Here is a 26403-nt window from a genome sequence, read left to right on the forward strand (position 1 = left end):
CAGTAAAGACTTAACTCGCCCACCATGTCAAAAAAAAAAGTATGCATGTTCCCAGAAATGTGTATTTTTATACCCCTGCTCCTGAGAAACTTCACATGGATTTCCTTAGAGAATATTGCACAGAACCGTTGGCTTTGTAGTGTCTAGCCTGGACATATAAGCAGGGTAATACACACTGACTCTGGCACTAATTTAAAAAAGCTGAAAACAAGATCCAGTCTTTACAAGTGATCCCAAACAGTGTGGGGGCATTTATCACTAGATGACTCAGAGTTAATTTTTTCATTATTTCAAAAGTCTGCTCTGAAATGAACAGTCTGCTCATTTATATGCTGTCACCAGGAAGCAATTTCTTCCAGGTGTTTGACTCATACTTTTTCTCTTCATTCAAAGCCTCTCTGTTTCTAATCATACCATCCACACCGATATGAATCCAGGCCAAAATGGAGCTGTGACAGGCTCATATCCCTTAGACAGAACTACTACAAGATTAGGTCTATGCTGTGGCCAGCTTAATGGTCAAAAGGGGTCTGATGCTTCACCAAGTAAGACTGTGTCCACCACTTCCAAGAACCAGAGCAGCAGCTGATGTGTAATCAATGGACCACCTTATGCGTACCCGGCTCCTTATCCTCCAGGGTGTTCTGGAGCTGGTGGTGCCTGCAGCCTTCCTAGGTCACACAGTTTCTATACTGCCAGCTGCCCTCAATGTGTCTCTCTGCCATACTCAAAAAAAAAAAAATTTAAATTACACCCGTGTCATGCTATTCCCAGCCCTAGCTCACCCTACAGTAAGGTCTGCCCCACCATGTTGTGAAAACATCATTAATCCACACACTTCTGGAAGCCTATGAAATCTGGTATGATTATTTCAAACATAATATCATATACACAGATACTAAAATAATAATACACCTCACAAAGTACTAAAGCAATTTACAAATCTAACCTGTGTTTCTATGATCATATTGCTTATTATGCATTTATACTTTTTTGATCAATGCATGGATACCTTAGAGAACTTTGGTTTTACACTTACCATTCTCTTTTCGTAACCTTGATATAAACTTCTTTGGTGGAATAACTCCAACTTTTTTCTTCTGAGTAGCAATACTGTGGAAAAGATCTGCCAGGCAAGTCAAGAGGTTTTCCTTCTTTTTCTGTTGGGCCTTGTATGATAATACATTTTCCCGAAATGGCCGGCAAAAATACAATGCCTGCAGCACGGAGTTACAGTAGCAGGTGTTCCCAAACTGCCATGCAAAATTAAAAACAAGCTTAATCCTTGTGCATCACAACAAAACTAGCTGTTCATCCAAATTCTGACTCCTGTCACTGTCACAAACCAGCTATTTTGCCATGTAGTTGCAGTAGAAATAGATTTCCACACCCACCATGACACTTCATGAAAAACACTATGGTGTTCTAAATTAACTAGGATGCAAAGTAAAGGTTTCCACTTGTAAGAAAAATATTTATTGCAGTGGATTTCATTAAGTTTATTTCCATATCTGGGCTCTATCTTATTGCTCAGTAGGAGAATGACTAATGTTTTTAATGGAAACAATTACTATATCTCTATCATTTCCAAGGGAACAAACAAGTGATTAAAGATTCTTTTCGCTCATTTTCTCCTTGGTCAAATAAAAAAGCTCCTCCTAAGAGTCACTAATGCAGAATGCTGTACCTAAACTTGTACATACTTTCATCACTTCCTCCGTCCTATTTCACACCTAAAATAGACTTTTAATTTTATTTAAGTGTATGTTCTAATCCCTGGAAATATTCATAGAACTGTTCTCTCTGGGGGTGTATAAAGCCATCTTCAAACATCTGATAGAGTTTTGCAACCCACTTTGCCTAAAATTGCAATATGAGCAGCACTTAAAAATAAAATACAATCCTGCAATAGAATAAGATTGGTAAAAGCAGGGGTGAAAAACAAAACAAATCCAAGGAATAAAGAAAATTTCAAGTAACATCAAAATGGTACTTACATTGACCAATCCAAAGTAGTGTTCATTGATTGGAAACTGCTCTGGGCCAATGTCTTTTTCCAGAGCAGAGGCATTGGTGCCCTACAAAAAAAAAAAAAAAAAAAAAGGAAAAAATGTCAGAAACTAAACCAACCAACAACAAAAACAGAAATTATTTAGAATATTAAGATTCTAAAGTAAAATTATGGACAGTATCAAGACAGAAAATAATTAATTCCTTTTAGCTATGATTAGTCAAGCTAACTTTGCCTTACTGTTAGGCAAGCACAACAGTCTCATGAGCCACTAAAAATATTTGCAGATCTGGATAGTTGAGCTGGCCTGGCATGGACCCTCTAGTAATAGATGACTAGAAATGAACAGGTCACAATAGTGGTTCTTCCCACACCCACCTCCCCCTTATTTTTACTGTGTACATGGTCATCTGGATCCCATTACTCTCGTCTCATAAAGACAGTAGTTGATCTTAAGTACAGCCCTCAAAATCAGTTCCTAGATGGAAGGCAGGTTTTCTAAGCATTACTGAAACTCCTCTGAATCCCTCTGAATTAAACATCAGCCTGTAACAATACTTGGGCTTCAGATTGGCACACAGTTCTAGTAACATCACAGATGCTAAAAGCAAATGCAATATGTGTGTCATTTTGTCCTATCTAACATTAAAGAGCAGATAAATCCAAGCCCTGTTAGATCTCTTAGTCACTGCCCTAGTGTGGCAAGTTATCTTCAGCTATATCTTCAACACCAATGTTGTTTAGGTGACTGCTGGTGTGAAAGCACAACCACTAGTTTGATATATTACCTGTCCTTTGGCTATATTAAAATGCCCATTTTTGAACAAGCTTAAATTATTAAGCAAGTAAGGTAGCTGCTGCCAAAGCAAACATCATAATTCCTATACACATACATTGGCTCCATCCTCTGACACCCTCACTTCAGATACTTATAGATGTTGATGAGTTCCCCTCTCAGACATCTCTTCTCCAGGCTGAACAGGCCCAGCTCCCTCAGCCTTTCCTCACAAGAGAGATGCTCCAATCCCTTACTCATCTTTGTTGCCCTCCACTGGACCTGCTCCCGGAGCTCCAAGTCTCTCCTGCCCTGAGGAGCCCAGAACTGGACACAGCACTCCTGATGCAGCCTCACCAGGGCTGAGCAGAGGGGCAGGATCACCTCGCTCAGCTTGCTCCCAATGTTCTTCCTAATGCACCCCAGGACACCATTGGCCTTCTCATCCACATGGGCACACTGCTGGCTTGTGGACAGTTTGTTGTCCACCAGAACCCCCAGGTCCTTCCCTGTACAGCTGCTTTCCAGCAATCCCCAGCCTGTGCTGGTACATGGGGTTGCTCCTCCCCAGGTGCAGGACCCTGCACTTGCCTTCACCGGATTTCCTCTGTCGAGGCCCTTCTGAAGGGCTGCACAGCACTCTGGGGTATTGGCTGCTCTTCCCTGCTCTGTGTCATCACCAAACTTGCTGAGGATGTCTCTGCCTGTTCATCTAAGTCATTAATGAATAAGTTAAACAATTCCCAATATTGAATCATGGGGGACACCTCAAGTGTCAGGCCTCCAACCAGAACCTGTGTCACTGATAGTGACTCTGGGATCAACCAGTTCTCAATCCACCTTGCTGTCCACCCATCTAGACCACACTTCTTGAATTTACTTATGAGGACATTGTATGAGACAGTGTCAAAAGCCTTGGTGAAGTCAAGGTAGGCATTTGCTTAACTTCATCAGCTAAAATTTTCAAACTGGTAATCAGATTTAAAATTCTCACGTCCCTTCCCCATCTTCTCCCCAAGGACTGATTTCTGTTTCACCCACTGCACCTACCATCACCACTGCTTGCCAAATTAGATTATTATTTCATGCCAATTCATTAAAAGAAGATTTAGCCAACAGAATTAGCAGTGTGAAACTCAGTACAGGTGCTCTTTGAGAATTTGCAAGCCTTGAAAGTAAGACATCTCCTTTAAGTTGGCAGGTTCAAGAAAAGCTCCGAAGACTTCATATTTCACATCCCCTTCTCAGATATTTTTCCATTCTCTCTCTTTCTCTCACATAACACGGAGTTCATTGCTCAGACCATGCTATTTCCCAGAAAATCCTTTGAATCTGAAGTACTTTACAAGCACGAGCCTTTATGAGAAACTTCATAAGGGATATATGGTGTCACCAGTGTGGGAACTCAAAATGTCTCTCAGACATTTTTAGAGGTTCCAGGCCTTGGTCAGAAGCATTCTAGACCCTGGCAGACAGCTGAAAAACAGCTGTGATTTTGAGTTTGAGCCATGGAATGAATTACCAACTTTGGAGGTGGAACAAGCAATCACAAAAGGTTAGATAGTATAGTATAAGTAGTTACGAAGTAGAGGAAAAATTTTTTTAGTATTGTACAAGGGGGTTTTAGCACATGTACAGGGGGGTTTTCACTTTGTACATGAGGGTCAGAAGTTCTAAGATGGAGGAAAGTGGGCTGATCCCATCCTTCTTCCTTCTTCTTCCTTACCTCCATGTTCTTGGTGATGTTGGCACTCATAGATTGGTTTAGAGTAAAAAAACACTTGGCAACGTAAGTAATAGGTATTGGAGAATAATTATAAACATGTTATACGTAATATATCTTATAAAAAATAGCAGCAACCCTGGGCGGAGAAAGAGACGAAGAAGACAGCAGATAGAGAGGATGTCAGGGTGTGTGTGTGCCTCTACCCAAGCCACTGATCAAATAGCTGCAGTCCAAAAACATAATCTGTTAAATAACTAGCAATAAACTGCCTTGAGACCAAACAGCTAAGCCTGCGGAGTTTTTCTTTAAAAACACAAGTTAAAAGAGAAATTTCACCACCACATGTGACCCCAAAACAAGGCTGAGATTCCCACAACCAGATTCTGCTAAGCCTTGGCAAGAAACTTGGAAAAAAAGATTGATTAATACAAAGCAATTATTGGCTACCATTCAACAGAGATGACAGTGTGATAATTATGTAAGTCTCATATGAAGGTTAGTTGCATTGCTTGGAAAGTCAGCCTTGCCAAAGATGCACATATTCAGCAAAGTATTCCAAGAGGGAAGAAACTGATAAATATTTGTCTATCTGATATTAGCAGTGAAGCAAACAGCCACTGTTACTCTTAAACCTTTGTCTGATACAAGAGAAACATGAATACAGAAGATTAATGCAGCTTGAGGAAAAACATCTTCATATTAATACTCATAGTACAGCATTCAGATCAAAGTGAAAGTTTTCTTTGAATTCATTTTGAACATTACAATCAAGTTCCCTAAACAAAAAATGTAATGGTTGTTTTTTCCAGTTTTGTAGGAAGTATTGTCCACATTGAAATAAATTCTTCCTCTACAGTTCATGGAAAATATTATCTCTAGAAAGTAACCTCCTACACTTTCATAAAACTACAGGTTTAGTGCATTCTGTTAGACAATTACAATGCAAGTGCTCTGCTAACTAGTTGCTCCTAGTTATATTTGCCTTTTCTCCAGGGCCAGGGTTTCTTACATCAGAGGATGCCAGATGGTTGGAAAAACCCTTTCTTGTATTTAAATTTTCTTGTAAATATTGTGAGAAAGATCAAGAATCAGGATTTATCAAACAAAATTATCACTGAAAACCAAATAAATTGATGATCTATGTTAACCAGTCTTCATATAAAAACCCAATATTGCATGGAAATTTCCAAAGTGCTGTTGAAAAAACCACATGTTTAGTAACATCCAGGCCTTGGCTGTTGTAAATATAAAATAAAGTATAGTGTGACAGCGACCCAACAAAACAGTGAGGCTAAATTAAATCTTTGAGTAAACTGACATAACCTACTCAGACTTCACTAGGAGTAGGGCCTTCTTGTATCAAAGGGAATTTTAGTCTGATTTTTATTTATTCTGAGGTTTCCAAAAAGATACTGTTAAATCCTTGGAAAAAAAGTTTAGGAACATAGGTAAGAAGCAGAGACACCTGGTGCTTTAAAGAAGAATATATTCCTTACATGGAGAAAAAAATGTAGACAGGCTACTTAGTAAAACTCAAACCATGTCACATTGCATATAAATTACTTGTTTTGCATATGAAGTCTCTTCAATAAGTAGTTGACATAAGGACAGAAGAAGGAAATTTTTCCAAGAAAGTATACCAGAAACTGTACACCCAATCCAGGTTTAAACTGGAAAAAATATATTATTAGGGATGTGTTAAAGGTGGTTCAGAATTCAGTTTAAATCAACCATATCAAATGGAAAACATATTAGTTAGTTTGTTGAGGTTAATCTACAGCAAGCGTCAACCATGACTATTTTTTCAGTGTGTTTGTGTTTGTTCTCACTCTCAGCAAGTAATTTTAATTACTTCTACACTGAAAACCTGTTCAGACATTTTAATGCAACCACTCTCTATTGTTTCATGAAAGCTTCAGCTAGGAGAAATATCCTACAACAGCTGAATCTACTGTAGTTCCATAAAAATAAGCAGGAGCAGCAGTGTAGCTACTGTAGAGCCTGAAATGAGGAGAGGCTGCATAAGTCAATGAAGTGAGATTTTGGAATATTAAATAGAATCATATCAAAGTATAGAGACAGTAAGGGAGACTGGCTCCTTCTTGAAAGAATACACTAGTGAAGGAAACGTATCCAGACCTAATGAGAGTGAGAACTAGGTCAATGTGGAAACTCCTACTATGTATTCTGTGGTGTTGGAACCTTGATTTCTCAGTTTTACCACTTAATTCAACAATCAGTATTCAGCCCTTGTAAAAAGACATACAGCTGGAGACATAGCCAAGCACAGGTCAATTCAGGCCAAGATTTTTGCCACAGCATGGCTTCAAAAACATTTGGCCCATATGACCTATATTTTTTCCTCTTGTTATTTTGTCCTGGACTTTCCAAAGAGTAAGACTGATGGTTTTCTTTTCAGCTGAAATTTCTGATAATGTTGCTAAGAGATTCATTTGTGCTTTTGATCACATGAAACAGATTAGGTAAAAAAAAACCCTGAAGTTCCTTTACACTTTAGCATATATATAAAAAAACTTCAGGATAAAAAGAAGTAATCCAATTGGTTCAATAAATCACATGTAGCAAAGTAATCTAAATACAATTACTTTATGGAGGATGAGAAATGGACAAGAGCTAATATGAAATATAGTGTCAACAGGAGACAGAAAAAGAAGACTAAACTTCATACTGTGACAGCTATAAAAACGGTACTAACTTTCTAGAAATATATATGTGTTTAATTTAAAGTAAATGGATACAGTGAAAAAATTAGGACTCTTCATAAGCCACCTTATGTTATTTAGTGATACCCACCCCAAGTGGGTAGCACTAAATAGAGACATGGTATGAAAAATAAAAAATTAATTAAATTTTTCTTTGTATGGAAAAATATGTCTGTACAAAGACAAAAAAAAAAGAAATAAGAAGAAATATTTTGTTCACAAGAAAATCTAAAAAATATAATGGAAAAACACATAAAAATTGAATAACTAAAACAGAAACTTAACTACACAAAGAGAAAGAGATTAATGAAGGAAGATGGCTGATCCATGACAAAGGGTTTCAGATCATATACATTTATAGACTAGATTTCTTTTTTCTTAGTATTCAGGGAAAGTGAGAGAAACAAGATAGTTTCCTGAAGGGAAAAACTGAAGACTTAAGACAAACTAATGATGATGTTCTGGCTGGTAGAAGAGAAATTAGAGTAAAAATAGAAATGGCTTCAGGGCTAGGCAGTCTGAATTTAAGGATTTTGGAAGGCACAGCACATGATAGGAAAGGAAAAAAGAAAATAAAGAAAGATGGGGAAAGCCTCCTGGCCAACAAATGGCAGTGAGAGATAACTCAAAAGAAGAGGCAACTGTAAAAATCCCGAAATTAGCTCCCAGAAGCAACACAAAAAATTAAGAGTCAAAGGAGAATTAGTAATAGCATAGCATGCAGCACACATGCAGCTGCTTTCAAAGATGCATCACCTGTCCCCAGTGCTGGACTTTGGCTATCCTCAGGAACAATCACAGCTTTCAGAGAGGTTTAGTTAGTATGAAATAGCTGAACCAGCCTTCTTAAAAGCTCATAGATATTAGATGCCAAATGTGGAGAATTTCTGTAATTTTTTAAAGTGGAAGTCCCCCAAGATGGTTAAATTTAACCACATTAGCTCTCTCTTCATTCTGTGAGGAAATACTTTTTGTTCTTCCAGCAAAGCTGTTTTGGGTCTTTTTTACCACAAGAAGAAAGAGGAAAGAAATGATTCTATGAAAACACAGAGGGGATCATAGTAAACAGCAAAAGAACCTTGACTGACTGAAAAATGACTGTGTATTAATTTTTTTTTAGGAAAGATGATTTATCAAAATGTAAAAGAGCCTTCTGTTCATTAAGGAAAATTATAAGAGCTTGAAAGGAGAGGTCTAACCTTTTTTCTTGCTGGGTACACTAAACTATCTCTATTTACAGATCTAAGTATCACATATACCACAAAAAACATCACCCCTATATACTGTGTGGTTTCCAAGAAGCGGATAAAAATTGCAAGACCTGAAATCCTGAACCACTTAAAACCATGGACAAAGTTTTTAAGGTACTCAGTCTTACATAGCTAATAAACTTGGTTTTCTCAAAGCAACAAAGTACTGCAGGTGAGGTTCTACTGAAGTGTTGCAAATCCAGTGTCTACATCCACAAGTAATTTTTTAAAATATTGACCTTTAAACTTTCTAAGATTAGATAGCTTTTACCAAACTGCAACTCAATATTCTCTTGTGAGTCTTTTTGTATCTCCAGCTTCATTGTTCTTGGATTAATGGCACCCAGGCTTTTGCTGGAAGAAGCAGCAAAACCATTGGTTTGGCCAGTTTCCTTCTTCAGAATGCATAGCCTCAAGATGGTCTGATGTGTCAAAATGGAACTAAGATTTGCTTACAAACTATTAACGTCTTCAGTAACATTTTTGTCTAGACCACATAGACTGCATATGTGCTGCCTCAGAGCATTTTAAAAGCAAGGCACCTTCTAAACTTCGCCACAGCTGCACCAGCTGGAATACTCTGATAACCTGGAGACAGAAGTAGGAATACATTCATTACATCTCCATACAAAGTGAGTAATGAGGGCTGCTGCTATGTTGCAGGACAGGTTAAGAATTTTAAAAAAAAAATTTTATAGTATTTTTCTTTTAGAGAAATCCTCTAAGGACCTGAGACAAGTGTAAGATTCTGCACATGAAGAGAAGAATCATCATGTCCAAACAGCTGACTAAGGTAGTAAAGTTTTAGAAATGCAAGAAAGAAAAGGGAAGTCTCTGTGTCACCTAAGATGAATAAGCCACAGGTATTGCAGTATTATTTTAAAAATCCCCAAAACCATAACAACAAATGTTGACAACATAACAAAATCTTGCAGGTGGTCTACTAAGATCTTAAAGTAACTTTCCTGTTTAACTTGTCAGTGGTAAGACATCTTACATCCAGGTTTGGATGCCTAGTTTCAAGGAAGATAAAGTAACTGGAAAGAATCCAAAAGAAGCCAGTCAAAATGGAAGACTCAACTCTAGAGAAAAGTAACCTATAAAAAAGGGTTGAATGGGGTTGTGTTGCATAAGACAGAAAAGGCTGCATAATGCAGGAAAGTGCATGACTGTATTTGAAAGTCTACAGTTTGTTACAGAAAGGAACTAATCTGTTCTTGGTCTCAGCAATGGACAGGATTAGAAGTACCAAGCTCAAATTACCGTAATGTAGATTCCAGTAAGACATTAGGAAATGCGATGTCGTTCCTATCATTGGCAATCTCCAACTTTGGCTGACCTACATCAGAAATAACACAGGTTTATCATATTCGGTGGACAGTTGGAGACTTTATTGTCATAGGATATGTTACATACAGCTGTTATGATGCCATTAATTGTGAAATCAAAAAATCAAATTAAATGACTGAAACATGCAATATCCAGTAATGGCTGGTTTGAAACCCTCAGCACAACAGCCTTTTCTGCAATGGCTGAGCATACACAGGAACATGCTTGCAGTGGAGTCCTGACAGTGGGGATGCTTCTTCCCCAGAAGCACTGATATTCTGGGGTGTTAAGCACACAATGTAGGTAATAAATATATGCAAGCGTACCTACAAAACCGCCAACGAAGGACAGTTTCTGAGGCTAAAAGAGGTCAGCAGAAGGGAACTGGCTGACTGCTTCTCTGATTGGCCAGGATTTAGACTCCACAGACTGTGGCTCTTCAAATCCATCAGAACGTCACCTCCTATGTGGCACTTGCCCACCACACACAGTTAATCTGGGTCCAGACTCTGCTTTTAATGTAATATCTTCCACAATTCAGATTCACTCAGCCTTGCTGAGCTATAACTAAGAGGTTCCTTTACTGAGGTGTTTAGCATAACCACTGGTTTACTCTTAATTCAGCAATATGAAGCCAAAGACTACATGCATCTAAAAGAAACACACTGTACACTGCACATTTTGTTCATGAATTGTCCTTTTGTGTTTACTTTCTAAGCAGCTAGTAAGTACATAATAACCACTTTAGCCTTCTAAAAGTATTCATGCAAGACAAGCTTCAGCCATTACTCCAAGTTTACTTTAGGAATGATACATTAGGAGGTTTCTCATCCAGAATATACTCCTCTATCCAATAAAAAATACCTTTTGTGAACTTCTGTTCATCTTCTGATGGAATGCACACTTTCTGTTTGTTAGTCCAGTACCCATTTGTCAGCCATAGTCTCAAGTTTCTCATTACTTCAGAAAGTTATTACAAAGATTAGACTTCATATTCTCCATTCTTATCATATTTTTGTTTCTATATTTTCTATATTATATTGAAATTGTGCACGATTGAGACTATGCTTCTAAACCTGTATTGCTTGAACTCTCTAATCTTATCAGACGTAAAAATTTATTTTCTTTTATCAATCTAAATATGCATTCAGATATTTCTTTTTAATGTCTGGCATATATTATTTTGTCTTTATCTGTATTTATGGGAAGATATATAAGACATGAAGAACTATATACTGCAGGTTGTCCAAATGAATAAATCCAGTTGAAAATCATAGTGATCAATTCTATAACTGAATAATATTATTTTTCCCGTATGAAACAGGATTTTAGTATTTTTGCAGCCTTAAAATTGTTGAGGTTTTTTTGCATAAAGCCTTTTTCAAATATGTTTGTAGTTTGAATCTTCATTCTGCCAATGACCTATATTCAAACAAATGCTGCAATTAGTCTCTAAAATCATGCTATTAAATTTTAAAAATCCAACATTTATTCTTATTTGTTTCCTGAATGTAGAGACTCCTAGGCTTGTATGTTTTTTCTCTACAACCAGTTTCCAGAATTGTTAGAAACTCTTTGTTTGCTTGCTTGTTTATTTTTAAATGAAAGCTGCAATTCACAGGTGTTCACATAATTCCTGATTAATTGTGTGAATGTTTTCATGCAGAAAACCAGCTATTTTTCTGAAATGCATAACTATAAGACTATGAGAAGAAAGAATAACATAAAACTCCAAAATTAATCCAAGGAACTGCAACTTTTATTCCAAAGGATATCTATACTACAACTACCAGGAGTAACCATCAGATGATACCTTGTATCAGACAAATCTGAATGTGTTTAGATTATTCTGTTCATTAATTGTCAGAACACTATGAAGTTCTAATTGGAATATTTTAAATACTGTTACAAAATTATGAAAGGGAGGGAATTAATAACTGTTCTCAACAGAATTCTAAAAGAGAGAAATATGATCCACAGAGTTTGTTAGCCAGATCAGTGTAAATGTATGTCAATACATCTGAAGTGGTTAGATGTTCTTCACTGCACATAACAGTAATATCCCTAGGCCACAGCTGCAGCATGAGCTTAACTCAGAACTCAAGGCTGTACCTAAAGCTCATGAACAAAGAAACATACTGCAGAAGATTTCAGCATGCCTGTCTACATTTGAACCAGGATTTGGTACTTGAGTCATTGAGTTATTCCACAGAAACAATAACAAAAGAGAATTACAGCATTATAGGGGCTACATCACATCCCTAATTGGTGCCTGCAATCTACCAGTGTTAGAAGGTACTGACTGTTGGTACTCCTTCAAATAGAGTTTTTTCAATTTATCTTATGCTTCTTCACATCTGTTGTACCTGTCCTACATAAAAGATGACAACTGCATATTGTATACATCCCTCAGTGGTGAAACTGGTGTGCAGGTGAAGTGATTGAGCTTTTACAGGGGCTGAAGGGCAGGTGAGTTGAACATCCTGCGGACTACACCTCCCTTCTCAGTGAACATGGCCATAATGCTCACATAAGAATCCTACTGATTCCTTCAGGCACAGTTGCCTTCATCCCCTCCACCAATTCAGAACAAGTTTTAGCACTTAATTCTCATTAAGCAAAACAGTGAATAAGAACTAGATTGCTACTATTATAACTTAGGGGACAAAGGGACAAACCTGGTAAAAGACAATAGAGAAATTTTATTTAATTCTAGAAAGTTGTGCATTTAAATATTTACTACAAGTAAATGTGCCAAGTGGAAACTTCCCCCAAATAAACCAATATTTACTTCTTACTGGCTAGCTCCTACTGTGTCTGTCTCAGCATGTGAGAGTTTATCCAGTACTAAGTATCTTTTGAAAGTGAATTAAATACTGTCCCTGTCTTTCTTGCTTCATTACACTTGTTTTGATCCTTCCTGAAAAGACTAACATGCTCTAGATCTTCAGGAGATCAAAACTGCAACCCAAGATACCAAATATCTGGCAGTCAACTAAATAGCAAACATACATCCAAAAATGCTGGCTAGCCAGATTTTTCAATTAATTCAGTTAAATTTCAGTAATATTTTTCTCTTCAGGACATGAGACCAAACACTGGACAAACACACACAAAAAACTTTGTCAAGAAAGGACTACCGTTGAAAACACAACCTAAGCTGCATTCAGGGAAGGACAAGTATTTCAGCACCAATTGCTGCCTCTGTCTCTCTTCCTCTACTCTCCATGCCACCCCTAAAAATCAACCAGACATAATTGTTTGAATTCTGGGGGCTTTTTTTTTTCAAAAACTGAAAAACCCTCTGTGAACACTCTAAAGTGGAATGGGAAAAAATAAAGACCAGAACCCCTTTTTTAATTACTGAGTTTAGCCAGGTTAACAAACTTAGAAACCTACTATTATGTAACATTATATATTACCTAAGAACTACACAGCTATTTCTTAGTCCACAACTTGTCAGTAGCTCAGTTTTCAAGCACTATATTATAGTGCAGGAGCAAGGTCTGAGAATCAGCATCTCAGCATCTTTCTAGATAGATTTCTACAGATGTCCTAAATCAAACTAGAGCTGCAAATATTTAGGTTTTAAAAAAGCAAAGGTTTACTTTTATACCTCTAGCCCTCTGGAAGGTTGTCACAGCTCCTTCTACAGATCATTGGTTCAAGTCCATCACCTCATCAGAGTGGACACATTTTTGGAGGAGCCATAATACAATATTGTCAACACTTGCAAGAATTTGTATTTCTCTTACAGCCCCAAATTCCTGTAGCTGTCTAAAACTCCATTGTTTATACCTAAAAGAACTTCCAGTCCCTGAGGGTTATCCAGAAGAAGCTAAATGTGACCAACACAACATGGCATCTCTAAAAGCTAAGTACACAGACCTCAAGGAATATGTAGCCTTAAAATATCATTAATATTAAATCGACTGCACCTTCTGTTACAGTACCATGAGCTAGAATTGCCTTAAAGTATGAATCCTTGTATGCCTTTTCTGCTTGGGGCTCTCCTTCTTCCCTTCGGTCTCTCCATCTCTCAGATGCTACATTTGCAGCACACCGCTGCAACAACCTCATCAGTTCTGCTGTGAATCTGTTCAGTCTTTGGGAGAAGTGTGCTGCGTACAAGTGCACCTGCCTGAAGCACATGAAAAAGTCAGAGTTCCTAGCACTTTATGCCAAGGTATTACATCCACCTATGAGTCTCCAGCTCCCCTTCATGCAGTGTTCTTTTATACAGTTTGCAAGGCATTACATCCACCATTAATGAGTAAAAACTGAAGCCTGTCTCAGAGAGAAGGTAAGTGCACCTAGGTTTTCTCCGCAGTCCTGTACCATTTCCTGAACCTCTTTTTGCAGTATTTGTTGCTCACTGGACTGGAAATCATTAAGAACAATGAAGAGTTCAGAAAACTTGTTACTGTTGGTGAAGAAAGGTGAGCATCCAGGTTATTATACCTCAAATCTGGATTTTATATTAATTCTTTTAAGCCCAGAATCAACACACCCTCCCTGCATTTCAAACCATGTATTTCAAAGGGAGGGCTGAGGTTCAAATCAAACCTATGCATAGGATTTCCCAGGCATCTCATTTGCAACCAAAAAGCAATCCCACTTAAGTGGAAGTGTGGACACATGGAAGGGGAGCAGGCTTGCAATTTGCACTCCCTCACTCAGACCCCGCAGGAGCCAGGCCTCTGGGGTTGTGCCCATTGCCTTACCCTAGAGACAGGCTCCATTCTCCAGGGCAGATCAATGGTATGTGTGGCATCAGCAGCACAAGGCATGCTGGGGCACCACATGGAGGCAAGCTGGCAACTGTGTGTAGCTGCTCTTGAAGAACCTGGAAATAAGGGTGAAAAATACAGACTAAAAAATGAAAATTAACAAAAATATGATTCTCTTCTGTTTGCATTGGGATGCTTAGCATGCAACCATTTATTTGGCAAGTTTGCTACAGTCTCACTGTATTAAAAAGTCTTTGACATAGTTTGAGCTTTTCCTCCTGCCAAGAAGTTTCAAAAACCTAAATCAAATTAAGTGCTCCTAGTTTGTTAAAATTTAAATTAAACCCAAACACAATGCAGAAAACATAGTTTCAACTGTTCCATGGGGAGAAAAGTAGCAAAGTGAACATAGTAAACAAAAATATAAACGTTTCCTTATTCCTTCCTAATTGCCTGAGTGGTTTTGAGAAAGCCAAGTGATTCAAGAGTACTTTACAAACACCAGTTCTTTTCGAGCAGCATATAGTGCAAGTTAAACCCTGTTAGCTCTAAAGCCAAGACTTCCTAGAACAGGCACCTAGGTGTTATTCAGCATCTAAACATCCTCCTTTTCTATGTAATCTGAGGAGCTCCCGGCCCTAGGAGACCACAGAGTGCCTGCCTGAGAGGGTTAAACAGGGTCATTGATTTAATGCGGATTCAGAACCCAACTTTGGTCCTTTAGCAGTATTAGGGCAAGAGGAAGGGCAGGCGGAGGAAGGGCGCGCCTCGGCCGGGGTCAGACCCGCTCCGTGGGGCCTCGCACTGATTCTGCATCTCCGTGCCTCCCGGGCCCACGCCCGGGCTGCTCCAGGAAAACTCCTCGGGACATCGCACTCTCCTCGGCCAACTCCATCCCAGGCACTTCCCGGCGCAGCCTGCCCGGGGCAAGGGATGGAGTCGCGCGGTTGGGCTGCGCCCCCGGGGCAGCCCCCCAGCCGGCCCCCGCAGGGGCTGCCGCGCCGCCCGCCCCCCGCCAGCACTCACCATATTACAGATGGAGGCGATGTTTCTGACAGTCATGAGTCTAAAGGTTGCAGCGATCCCACACCGCCATCTTTATAAGGTGAAAACAGCCCCGCTCATGGTGGGAAGAGCGCAGGAAGGGATAGGGGGCGGCGGCGGCTCCTGCTCCGGGGCTGGGATAAAAGCAAGAGGAGGGGACTGCACAGGCACCCTTTGCGCCCGCAGAGCAGCGAGAAGGACGGACCTTCCCGGCCTCCCTCCTCCGGGCGAGTGACCGGGAGCTTCAGCAGCGCGGGGAGAGCGGCTGCATCTCCGCTTCTTCCGCCTTTGCCTCTCGCACGGTCCGCAGGGCCCCGGGCTCCCGCTGGAGCGCTCAGCCGCGCCTCTGCGCCAGCCGGCACCGCGCTAATCTCTCCCTTCCTCCTCCTCCTCCTCCTCTTCCTCCTCTCCCGGCGGCCGCCGTTGCCGCTCGCCGCTCCATCGCAGCGCCGCGCCCGCTGATCCGCTCTGACAGCGCCGGGGAGGGGAAGGGAAGCGAAGGGAAGGGAAGGTCAGAGGCAGCGCCCGGCACGGGGCACCCGGCGGGCTCGGCGGGGCGGCCGCCGCCGCAGCCAATGCGCTGCGGGGCGCGGGGAGCTGCGCCCGCCGCTCCTCCGCACGGGCCGTCCGGCAGGGGCCGGGGTGCTTTAATCGCCGGGCCGGGAATAGCCATGGGGCTGAGAAACCCGGCCTCAGTGCGTATGCAGCCATACCGGCAGGCAGCAGGGTGAAGGACAGGAAGGCAGAGTGCGGGCAGGAGAACGGCGGCACTGTGCTTTGGGACGTGCTCACCCCACCTAGTTAGGAGGTACAGAGGAGCCCAGGTACTTGCGAAATCCAGAACAGTAGGCTGGAATGTAATTTACTGCCCTCAGTTGGTGCTTTGCATTGCCATTCATGCAGATAACATTTATCTTCACAAATGCTGTTTTGTGACTGTGTCCACACCACGTGTGCAAGTGCTCACTCACAAATTCACGACATGTACCATTTATACAACACGGCAAATGTAATAATCTCAGTTTCTTTTCAAACACAAGCAAGTTGAGGCCCGTGCCTTTCTCCAAGGCAGAGCAGTGTAAGTATATTAAATTTACACACGTGGTAATAGGCACAAGGTTGTTAAATAGCTAACTTGAGGTCACATAGCAAATCTCTGAGAGAAGCAAGAACAGAGTTCAGCTAGGGAAATCCTCATCTTAGAATTCGCCTTTCCTTAGCAGATATTGCTTTTTGTTCAGCAGGAGCTTAAGGCCCGTTTATTGTTCCTCTGCTATGCTGAGGAAATCATTCAAATGAAGAGAGAACTATTAACATTTCTACAGACACCTCTGCTCCTAACAGCACCTCAAGCGTGGCATGCTCATGCTTGGCTACGCCTTTCAGTTCATGATGCTAGAATAAAATAATTGCAGCATGTAGAGCCTGCATCCACAGGCTTTATTTACTGGAAACATTCTGAAGTCAGGTTTGTTGGGTTTTTTTGGGTTTGTTTTTTAATTATAATTTCAAATTAAGATCTATGATTAGGAATAAAAATCTGGCATCAGCAGTAACATCTAAAGATAAATTCTTGCCCTGAGAATACTGTTAGATAAGTGGCCTTAATCCAGCTCACTGTGGACAAATGCCCACTTTATAAAAATGGTACCAAATTTGGCATTAGTTGGTATCCTGCTGACAGCTTCAGCAAAGAAACTCAAAATCAAGTTGTCACAGAGACAGACTTTTCTTTCGTCCTTAAACTGGATTAGTTATATTAAATCATTGCAGACATTCAACATACAGGATGGAGAAAGATTTTTGTACCTAACGGAGTGAATGAAGTCCTCAGGGCCACTAAACTGCTTCATTAATCCACAAATCACTATGCAAAAGGGCCATTAAATAACATGGGGAAAAAATTATCTTTGGTATAATTCTATTAAGTTCATGGTCTTACATTACGTGTGAATTTGATCCCAAGTGTTTAATTTGCTTAAACTCAGAGAACTGGATTACACATAATATGACAGGTTTTCTCAACATAACCAGGGAAAATGGGAGTTAAGCCGACATGTCAGGACTGAAGCAATCAAGGTCTGATTGGTTTCCAGCACATTTCTAAGTAGCCTGCAGAGAGTGGACAGTACTGCACCGTCCCTGTTTTTTAAACTGATGCCTGTTATTACACAAGCCTAATCATGTATTGTTTTCTGCAGCCTGCTTATTCCAATTTACTGTGGAGAATCATAGTTGCTATCAGTAAAAAGTTATGGAACAAACAAATGGGTTTGAAAGGTGATTAAAAATTTAAATGAAACAAAATGCAGTATCTAATAAAGCCATTTGCCTCACATATATTTTAATGTCAATAACATTATTTCCATAATACAAACTCCAGAGAAATCATAGAAAGTGTGAAAACAAAAAAGAAAAAAGTGGTATTTTCATACTTCTGTTTTTCTCAAATGCCAATTACTTGACTTTTTTTGACTTTAATTTTCAGTTGTTTCTGATTTTTAAAGAATTTTTGACACAAAACTAAATTGCTACTGATTAAGCACTTATTAGTTGTTCAAGGGAATGTTTGTAAACATGCACACATATCATTCTATAAAGAATTCAGTATCATATTCCTTAATGATAATATAAATACTTTCATTTAAAGGTGAACATATTTCATGCCTTGTTTCTGAAGATAAATAATAAAAATAGGGAATAATATACAGGAAATTATGTTTCAGTTTGATAATAGTCTAGCACTGTCTTTTTCAATCTTCAGACATATCAAAACAGGAAAGAAGAAAGAAACTTTCATGCTAGAAATGGACTGGTATCTGTGTTTGTTTTCTTCTGCTGTTGTCATTTTCAGGAATAGAAACTTTATTCCTGTAGCTGTTTGAAGATAAAAAAGTGCTAAGCAATGCAACAGATATTAGTTACAAACTTTATAAGAATTGTATAAATAAAGAACAGTGCACAATTGTTTCCACTCTGAAGCATTGCCCTATCTCCTTACAACAAACAACCAACCCTGTGTTTCTTCTGAGTGTTAGACAAAGACAAGGAAAACAAAGGACTATTTATAACCTAAAAGTGCTTATATAATTTCTGTTGAAAGGTCAAAAAATACCTCCTGCGTTTAATTTTAGATCCATCTTGGTCTCATCTGGTTTTACACTTGAACATTTCGATTTCACTACATAAAATATGGACCTATTGTAGATATCCTCCTTGGCTAACAGAGGCATGGATTTCCATAACATTTTCCATCAGACTATTTTGCAAGAGTATTTTGCAGGCACTCACTCAGAGTTGTTAAATTATTTGGTGGCAAATTAATATTAGGTTCTTTTACAAAGCAAGAAAATTGCCAGCGGAAATTTAGTGACTTGCCCAAAGTTAACACAGGAAAGTTGGTAGCAAATCTGAGACTAGAATATCTGTTCATTCTGTGCTACAAAGACGATACTGCATTTCCTTTCCAGAAATCTTGTAAAATTCCACAAAAGGTTCATTTATGTTTTTCTTGTAATAAACTTGGGCCCAGAAGTAGGTAATCATCAGTCGGTTTTGCTGAACAAATATTTGGAATAGATCAAATTCAGGATATATTTCCAACCAATTACAAGTTGGAAAAAAGTTTTCTTGAAGCATGGAAAATATATAAGAATTATAAGAGAATTCAGAGATCTGAAATACTTGCAGTGCTGACAATGTAGGTTTAGAATTTTACAATTTTTAAAATGTTTTGTATCTAATATTAAATGATGTTCTACCAAAAAATAGCAAAATATCTTGAACAAAATGGAAAATATGTAGACACAAGAATGAGAAATCAGGCTCTTCCATGAAGCTTGGCCTCATTTCAGAACAGACTGGTGGCTTTAGAACAATGCCAAACACCAGCTTGCAGCCTATGGATTGAATCTGTGGCACATGGCTCATAGCAGGTCCATGGAAACCACTCCATCTGCACCTGAAATTCGAATGGTAAGAGTTGTAGTCCATGAACAATTCATGGAAATCCATAGACAATGTGGAGAGTCTAAAACCAAAAAATCAACCCAACTTTAGAATCACTATTCTTCTTTAAGACTGTCATCTTCAAAGCAACACCTACCCAGCATTTTCAAATTATCTGAGAAATTATTCCTTGATTCAAAATACTGTAAAACTTCATGTTTTGGTGACAGTATGACTTGTCAGCATTCTAAAGATAAAGTATAGAAATAAAACTGCATTAAATTGATCCCCAAATCTTGCTTACCTTTTGCTATTTTTTTACTAGTTGGCAAGTAGAGAATATCATCACTTAATTTTTCTCAGAAATTACTACCCTACAGAAGAAAACAAAACACATTTACATCTGACATCATCTTTTCTTGGCCAGACACCAGATCTGAAAGCCCAAAGAGAGCAGAATAAGACAGAGGCAAGTACATTGATGTCAAGGTACCAAAAGCTGACTGAGTAGATACAAAGGGTCTAAGAGTTCTCTAGTGCAAGCCATTAAATTCTATTCTATGAAGAAGCTGCTAAAGCCTCTGCAGCCAGTCCAATGTTGATAATGGCCCGGAGCTGTGATTATCTCATTATATATATCTTTCTCCTGCCGTTTTCCTTCTGCTTGAGTTTCAAATACACTGTGTTAAGAGCTTGGAACAGTGACAATAAGAGAACTTCAGTGTATTGCTTCATCAGTTTAAATAATATTAACCTTCCCCACACTCAGTACTCAAGTATAAATATTCCCACCTTTCCAGAAAGAAGAATCTTGAAGAATGGTGTCTTCATCAGGTATATTATTCAGCAAGAGAGCTCACTAACAAACTTTACTGGCATTTTTCTTACTTATGCAAAATGTGCTTTCAGGTGGAAAAACACTATTTAAATTCTAATCATACATATCAACTGGAAAGAGATAACCAAAAATTTTAACCATGGAAGTAATTTACCAAACAAAAAGAGATTCACTGAGCAAAAATAACAGAAAATTGAAGTTTTTTACAGAAATATATTGGTATTTCTGCCTCTGAAAAGGAAATAATGATTGTGGCTTGCCTTTCTCTTTTCCAAAGATTTTATTTATTAGTTTTATTCTATTTTACAGGCTCCAATTTTAACTCACAAGCATTCTGAGGACAAAAATATATAAAAAAAACAAACAAGCAAAAAAACCCCCAAAAAAACCCAAAGGGCAGATAAGCAGTAAGTGGCATTTAGTCTATTTTCAGTATGAATTTAAAATAATCTTTACATTTTATTAAATTATGCCTAAATTAAATTACACTTTTATTACATTACACTAGATCTCGAAGTTTTAACCAAATCACACGCATACACACACACACACACACACACACACACACATATATATATATATATATATATATATATATATATGTAGGACTATTAAATTCTAAGATTTGAAACCTGACAATTATTTAATGCTACTAAATACTAATACTACTTTGCAGGTAATCCAACTGTAAAGACTGATGGTTTACAATGAGATTTTACTTAATTGATTTTCCTTCATATCAGTGTGGAGAAAGTAAAATTGAAGTGAAACATTTATGACAATTGCACATTGTGGTAAACTCCTGATGTTGTTAAACGACTGTTTTCTAGAGTCTTTCTTCTGTGAGAAGCATCAAAGCAGTGACTTTGAGACTTAATTCTTGCATGTGACAAAGACAGACTTGGCTAGTTAGAGCACCGCTCTTCAAGATTTGAACAAGTTAGTTCAGCTCACCTAACTCCTTAAAAAGCTCAACACTAATCTAGAAAATAACCAAGACACCCTGCTGCCACTTAATAAATTTTAAAATGTCCCCATGATAACTGGATTTCCTACAAAGTCTGCTCATGACCAGGCCTGTATTTCTCCCAGTTAATGAGTGATCCAGGGTAATCTTAAAATTAACCTGTACTCAGATCTACCAATATCATGGTTTTTCCCTCAAGTCCGCAAAGTACTCACATTGTAGGCAGACTCAGTGCCCAGCTGAGAAGTTCATTCAGATAAAAGTTACATCCCACACGCACAGAAACAGCAGATCTGCCTGCAGCCTTGTAGGCAGCAACTTAGTGGTTACAGCACTTTTCCAGGATGGAAGAACTAACCTGCAAGTAAAGAGGCTCAAATCCAGATCTGATCCTTGCAGTAATTTATTAAAGGGCAGTTATTTTATTCTATAGAGAGGGGTTGGAAAAGGACAGATAGGTCAGGTAGACTCTGCATGTCTTCTCTTGAAGTTGTGATACTATCAGACACAGTTAGATTCATGGAGCCAGAGAGAAGGCAAACAGTACAAACTTTGTATGGAGAAAACAGAAGAAAGCTTGTGAGGGTCAAGAAAAAGGTGTAGGATTATGTGAATTATTGAAATGCTCAGCTGGGATGGATACTGGGATGGTTGCTGAGGATTGCTGGTTTTCTGTGTAACAGAAGTGCCAATTTACATTCTGTACTGGAAAAGAAGAAACCAAACTTAACATAAATCCCACTGGCACAAGTGCTAAAAATTTAAAGGTTGAATGCCACTTCATCTTTTTGAATACATTCCATAAAATTACTGATGTGACTTAGATGTCTGACTGTAGAAAACAGTCATTGCAAGAAGCCCACCTGAAATAACTTAAAACTACATGTCTCAAAATTTCTCTCCAGAGACGGATTTGCCTAGAGACATAAGAGAAGTTTTGAATCTTGATGTACAGACAATGAACTGTCAGAGGGTTGTGACAATCTGCAACAATGTTTTGAGTGTCAAGTAGACAGAAGAGGCAACTAGAAGTGGTAGGAAACAATTTCTAGAATCATCCCTTGATTGCAACTACGTGACTATTTCTTTCAGCTGCATAATATTGGTTTAGCTCTGTTGAAAGTAATTTAAATACAGGGTTAAGATTAGGGATAGCGGGCCAACTCGTTATTTTATTTCCACACACTTTACAGGTACTGTGCAGGTAATAATTCTGCATGAGCCAGGAAATATTGTTTCTCGCTGAGAAAGGAAGGTATGAATTATCAGCAACGTACACACCTATTTGAGAAGCAGGGACTTCCATTCAATTCAGTTTGGACAATGCTCTTAGGCACAGGCTGTGATTCTTGGGGTGTCCTGTGCAAGGCCAAGGGTTGGACTCGAAGATCCCGATGGGTCCCTTCCTGCTCAGTATATTTTATGATACATTGTGATTCCTATCTACCAGCTTTGCTGAGCAACACACAAAATCTTTGTGCTACAAACTGTTAATTCCCCGTTTATTCTGATCTGCTCACTCCAAAAGCTCTTAGCAGCATCCCCGGACAGGCAGCCCGTTCATGCGGGCAGCGCAGCAGCAGCGCTCCGCACGCACGCTGAGCTGGCCCTCGGGGCAGCCCGGGCGCCGCCGCGCTCCCCCGGCGCGCATCCTCACACACAGCTCCTAAGCCTCCTAAGCAGGGCTTAGGCAGGAGTTTAGACAGAGATCAGCGGCATTTAGTGCCTCCAAACCGCTACACAGCTGCCACTTCGCACCGAAGCCACTTTTGTTTCCCGGCGTTAAACATCTCGGGGCCCCCAGAACTCGGCCTGAGCAGGAATGGACGAGCACGTCCCCGCGAAAGCCTTGACCTGACCCGCAGGAGCGGCTGCAGGAAGCGCGGCTGCAGGAAGCACGGCTGAGAGCCCAGCCCGGCCCCTCAGTGCCGCCCGGCCCTGGGGCAGCCCCGGCGCTCTCTGCCTCAGCGCGGCTCCGCCGTCCACCCGCGCGGGGTCACGCGCGCTGTTCTCGCCAATAGGCAGCGGCGGCTGGAGCGCGTGGGTCTCGCGGGAGCGCGGGGCGGTATTTAATGGCCGGCGAGGCGCCGCTCTGCCTTTCTGTCCGCCGGCCGAGGGCGCGGTAAGCTGCCTGCGTCCGCTCTCAGGGGAAACCGGCCGCGCTCCACGCGGACAGGCCCTGGAACTGGGGGTGGAACCTATGTGGATTTCCCTTCACATCTTGCCCTCTCGGAGCTTGGCGGTGCTCCGGGGAGTCAACACAGGGGGATAGAGCAGCTTTCCCTCACTAAAACCCAGTGCGGAGCCCTTCCCTCCGCCCTGCATCCTGTCGTGAGGCACAAATGGTCCGTCCCTCCATGCCCCCGTCACGGTGCCCTTGCTGCCCGGCTGATGCCTGTTTCCCTCCGCAGTGTGTCCGAGGTGCCGCCGATGGGCGGGAGGCCGAGCGCGGCAGGCCGGGGCAGGCGGGAGCGCTGGCGATCCATGGGTGAGGGGCACACCGACATCATCACCCCTCCTACAGCCTGGGGCTGGTAAGAAATGCTTCGGGCTTCAGAAGTGGAGGGCTTTGAATCTCCAGATTTTTAAAAGACAAACATACCTATCAGGTGCTGCCCTGTGTCTCTGAGCCGAACTGTCTACGTTTGCGCTCTCCCATTCTTTAACCCGGAGCTATTGAGCTGCACAGGCCTTAAATCTAGTTTTTTTATAGGACACATTAAGAAAACTGCAATTATAACCTGTGATGTTTAGGCTGTAGGCACTTAGGACTTGGGCTCAAATGGCCTTAATAACCGTTCAAACAAAGAAAAAACCCTCTGTCTTGAGCTTTCCCTGCGGTCTTCTACTCCGCTTGTAAGTGTCCTTTGTCTCTTGCTTCAGTGCTGTATAATTTGTAACAAGGTCCATAGCTATTTGTGAGTAGACACAAGGTATCAATGAGTTGTCAGGGAAAGATTCAGTCAAATCTACAGGTTTACAGCTTACCTCGGTAGTGTCAGCACTAAAAGGAATTCAGGCTTAATAAACTTTCCATTGTTTATGATTAATGTTTTATTTTACAAGATGTTAAAAATATGTTCTCTGTAGTTTAACTGGGCTAATGAACATGACTTACCATCAGATTGAACCACTAATTACCTTTCACTCTAGGTTTTGATTTGAAAATAAACTTCTTGTAAATGACTTCTGCAACTCCATGGAAAATTACTTTTGAAATGTTTAACAACACAGTAGCAACTTTGTAGAATAAAATTTAGTTTAAAATTCTAGCTTTAGTTAAACAGTACTGATTATAGTTTTCCAACTTTTTGTGTGTTTAGAGGCCTCACATAGCAACCTCATGCTTGCAATGTTTTAGACATGGATAATCACACCTAAATGTGAAGCAGTACTTGGGACTTCTTAGGACTAAATAATGCCTTCTAATGGAAGGTAAGTGTGCTGTCGTCTAATGACAATTGTCAATCATTTTTAATATTGCTCTTTAATAATTTACAAATTTCAAGCAAATTGTAGTATCTCTTGTTGATAAGAAAACAATATACTAAAATCTACTCCCCTTTTATGCTTTGCCCTCTTAAGTCTGGCAGTGTCTTAAGTGGCCAATACTGAGGGGAATAAAAGTTCTCTCGCAAACCCAGAGGTGAGGTTGAAACTCTTCTTTGGATTGTGCTTAGGAGGAACACATTTGTATAATTGCTGAACTTCAGGAAACTGCTGAATCAACTTTATTAATAGTTTGTAGGAAGATTTTGAACTGTCTTGTTATGATATCTCAGTCTTAATATCACAGGTTTCTCAAATCTTTTTGCTTTGTAAACCTGATGAATGTCTTAAGAGTTTCTTGTAAATCATTTTAGTCTCCAGGTATGTAATTGTGAAAAAGATTATCAGATAATAGTGAATGCATTCTGTTCCTGAAGGAGTTTAATTTACTCCTTGCTGGAAAACAAAGCAAAATAGCTTTGGTGAAAAACTTGTGTGGTAACTTAAAATGTTATATATAGAGTTAGCAAAAAAAAAAAAAAAAAAAAAAAAAAAAACAAAACCAAAAAAAAAAATCAAAGGAAAGCCAGTGATAGTTACTGGATCTGTTTATTCTAATATAGCTGGTCCTCTGGAATGGAATCCATACTAATGGTATAGGAAAGGAAAATCCCATCCTCTACAAAGTAATTTCTTTTGAGAAATGGCTCTGGCCTAAGGTTAGTATCTTGTAGAAGGTTCATGTAGCTCAACCTTAGAACAGTTATCTGTTTTTTGTGTGCATAATGCTGACTGCAATTTAAATAGAACTTCTTTTACAGGAATGAAGACAATGTGTGTCAGGAACTGACATTAAACATCAGTTTTATGATTTCCTGAGTGGGTGATTTCTGACTTCATACAAGATGATTCCAGTTGTCATCTCGAAGTATTGTCTTGGAAGTAGAATTGAGACAAGCAATGGCTTAAATTATGTGTTCAATGATGATGTTGAAACAGGCATCTCACCATTTGTTGAAACAGGTTTCCTAGCAAAAACTGCTGTAATTTGACTATTTGTGGATTAATTGAAATAAATTATGAGTATTAATTAAAAGTATGCTCCTAAATTTTGTGTTCTGAAGGTTTCTTGTTAAGGTACTTTCTGTATGAAGACTTTGTTTCGTGGATGTAAACACTTTTGTTGTCACACAGAAACATTCTCTTGCCATGTTCAGACTTGACAAGCTAGTCTTAAATTTACAATTCCATTGAAAAAACACTGAATATTTTTAAGTATTTTGTAATGCAAAAGCACTGAGATCAATCAGCTAATTGTTATTTCAGTACACTGTATGTGTTCTCTACAAAAGCATTGTCTCAAACTGTAAAGAACAAGTTACCAAGAATCTCATTCCTTGCCTATTTTAAATTAAGAAGGTAAAGGTTGCAATATTCCATGTAAAGCACTATAAGTGAGGAGGTCCTTGAAAAGCTAGATTATTGTTGAGCAATTAAAAGGTTATATATGCTTTTCAGTAGCTTATGTCTTAATATTGGAAATGTTTTTCTTAATGGTGGGTCTTAATTTTGT

The 26403-nt window shown here is 39.5% G+C and overlaps 1 protein-coding gene, 1 long non-coding RNA gene and 2 other non-coding genes across 5 annotated transcripts in view; 3 read left to right on the forward strand and 1 right to left on the reverse strand.

The window, feature by feature from the left end:
• USP46 (ubiquitin specific peptidase 46) overlaps positions 1-16204 on the reverse strand; it is a 34469-nt gene extending 18265 nt beyond the window's left edge. The window contains exons 1-4 of one of the 2 annotated variants that reach the window (XM_085578624.1): positions 15571-16113; positions 14539-14660; positions 1998-2078; positions 1040-1253 (exon numbers count right to left, since the gene is read on the reverse strand). In XM_085578624.1, the coding sequence (XP_085434750.1) occupies positions 1040-1253; positions 1998-2078; positions 14539-14619 (376 nt within the window). In that variant the 5' untranslated portion in view covers positions 14620-14660; positions 15571-16113. Of the gene's footprint in view, positions 1-1039; positions 1254-1997; positions 2079-14538; positions 14661-15570 lie in introns of both variants that reach the window. The other variant, XM_021528765.4, reaches the window with a different exon arrangement.
• A 7165-nt stretch (positions 16205-23369) lies between these two features.
• LOC110485016 (uncharacterized) lies at positions 23370-24777 on the forward strand. The gene is made up of 3 exons (XR_002467857.2): positions 23370-23463; positions 23753-23875; positions 24665-24777. It is a non-coding gene; the product is annotated as an uncharacterized LOC110485016 (long non-coding RNA).
• LOC146767568 (small nucleolar RNA SNORA26) lies at positions 23563-23685 on the forward strand. The gene has a single exon (XR_014955274.1). It is a non-coding gene; the product is annotated as a small nucleolar RNA SNORA26 (small nucleolar RNA).
• Positions 24778-24913: 136 nt separating the features above from the next.
• Positions 24914-25032, forward strand: LOC116183625 (small nucleolar RNA SNORA26). The gene has a single exon (XR_004148287.1). It is a non-coding gene; the product is annotated as a small nucleolar RNA SNORA26 (small nucleolar RNA).
• The last annotated feature ends 1371 nt before the right edge of the window (positions 25033-26403 follow it).

Source organism: Lonchura striata, chromosome 4 (assembly GCF_050655825.1).
Source record: "Lonchura striata isolate lonStrDom1 chromosome 4, ASM5065582v1, whole genome shotgun sequence".
Classification (NCBI taxonomy): domain Eukaryota; kingdom Metazoa; phylum Chordata; class Aves; order Passeriformes; family Estrildidae; genus Lonchura; species Lonchura striata.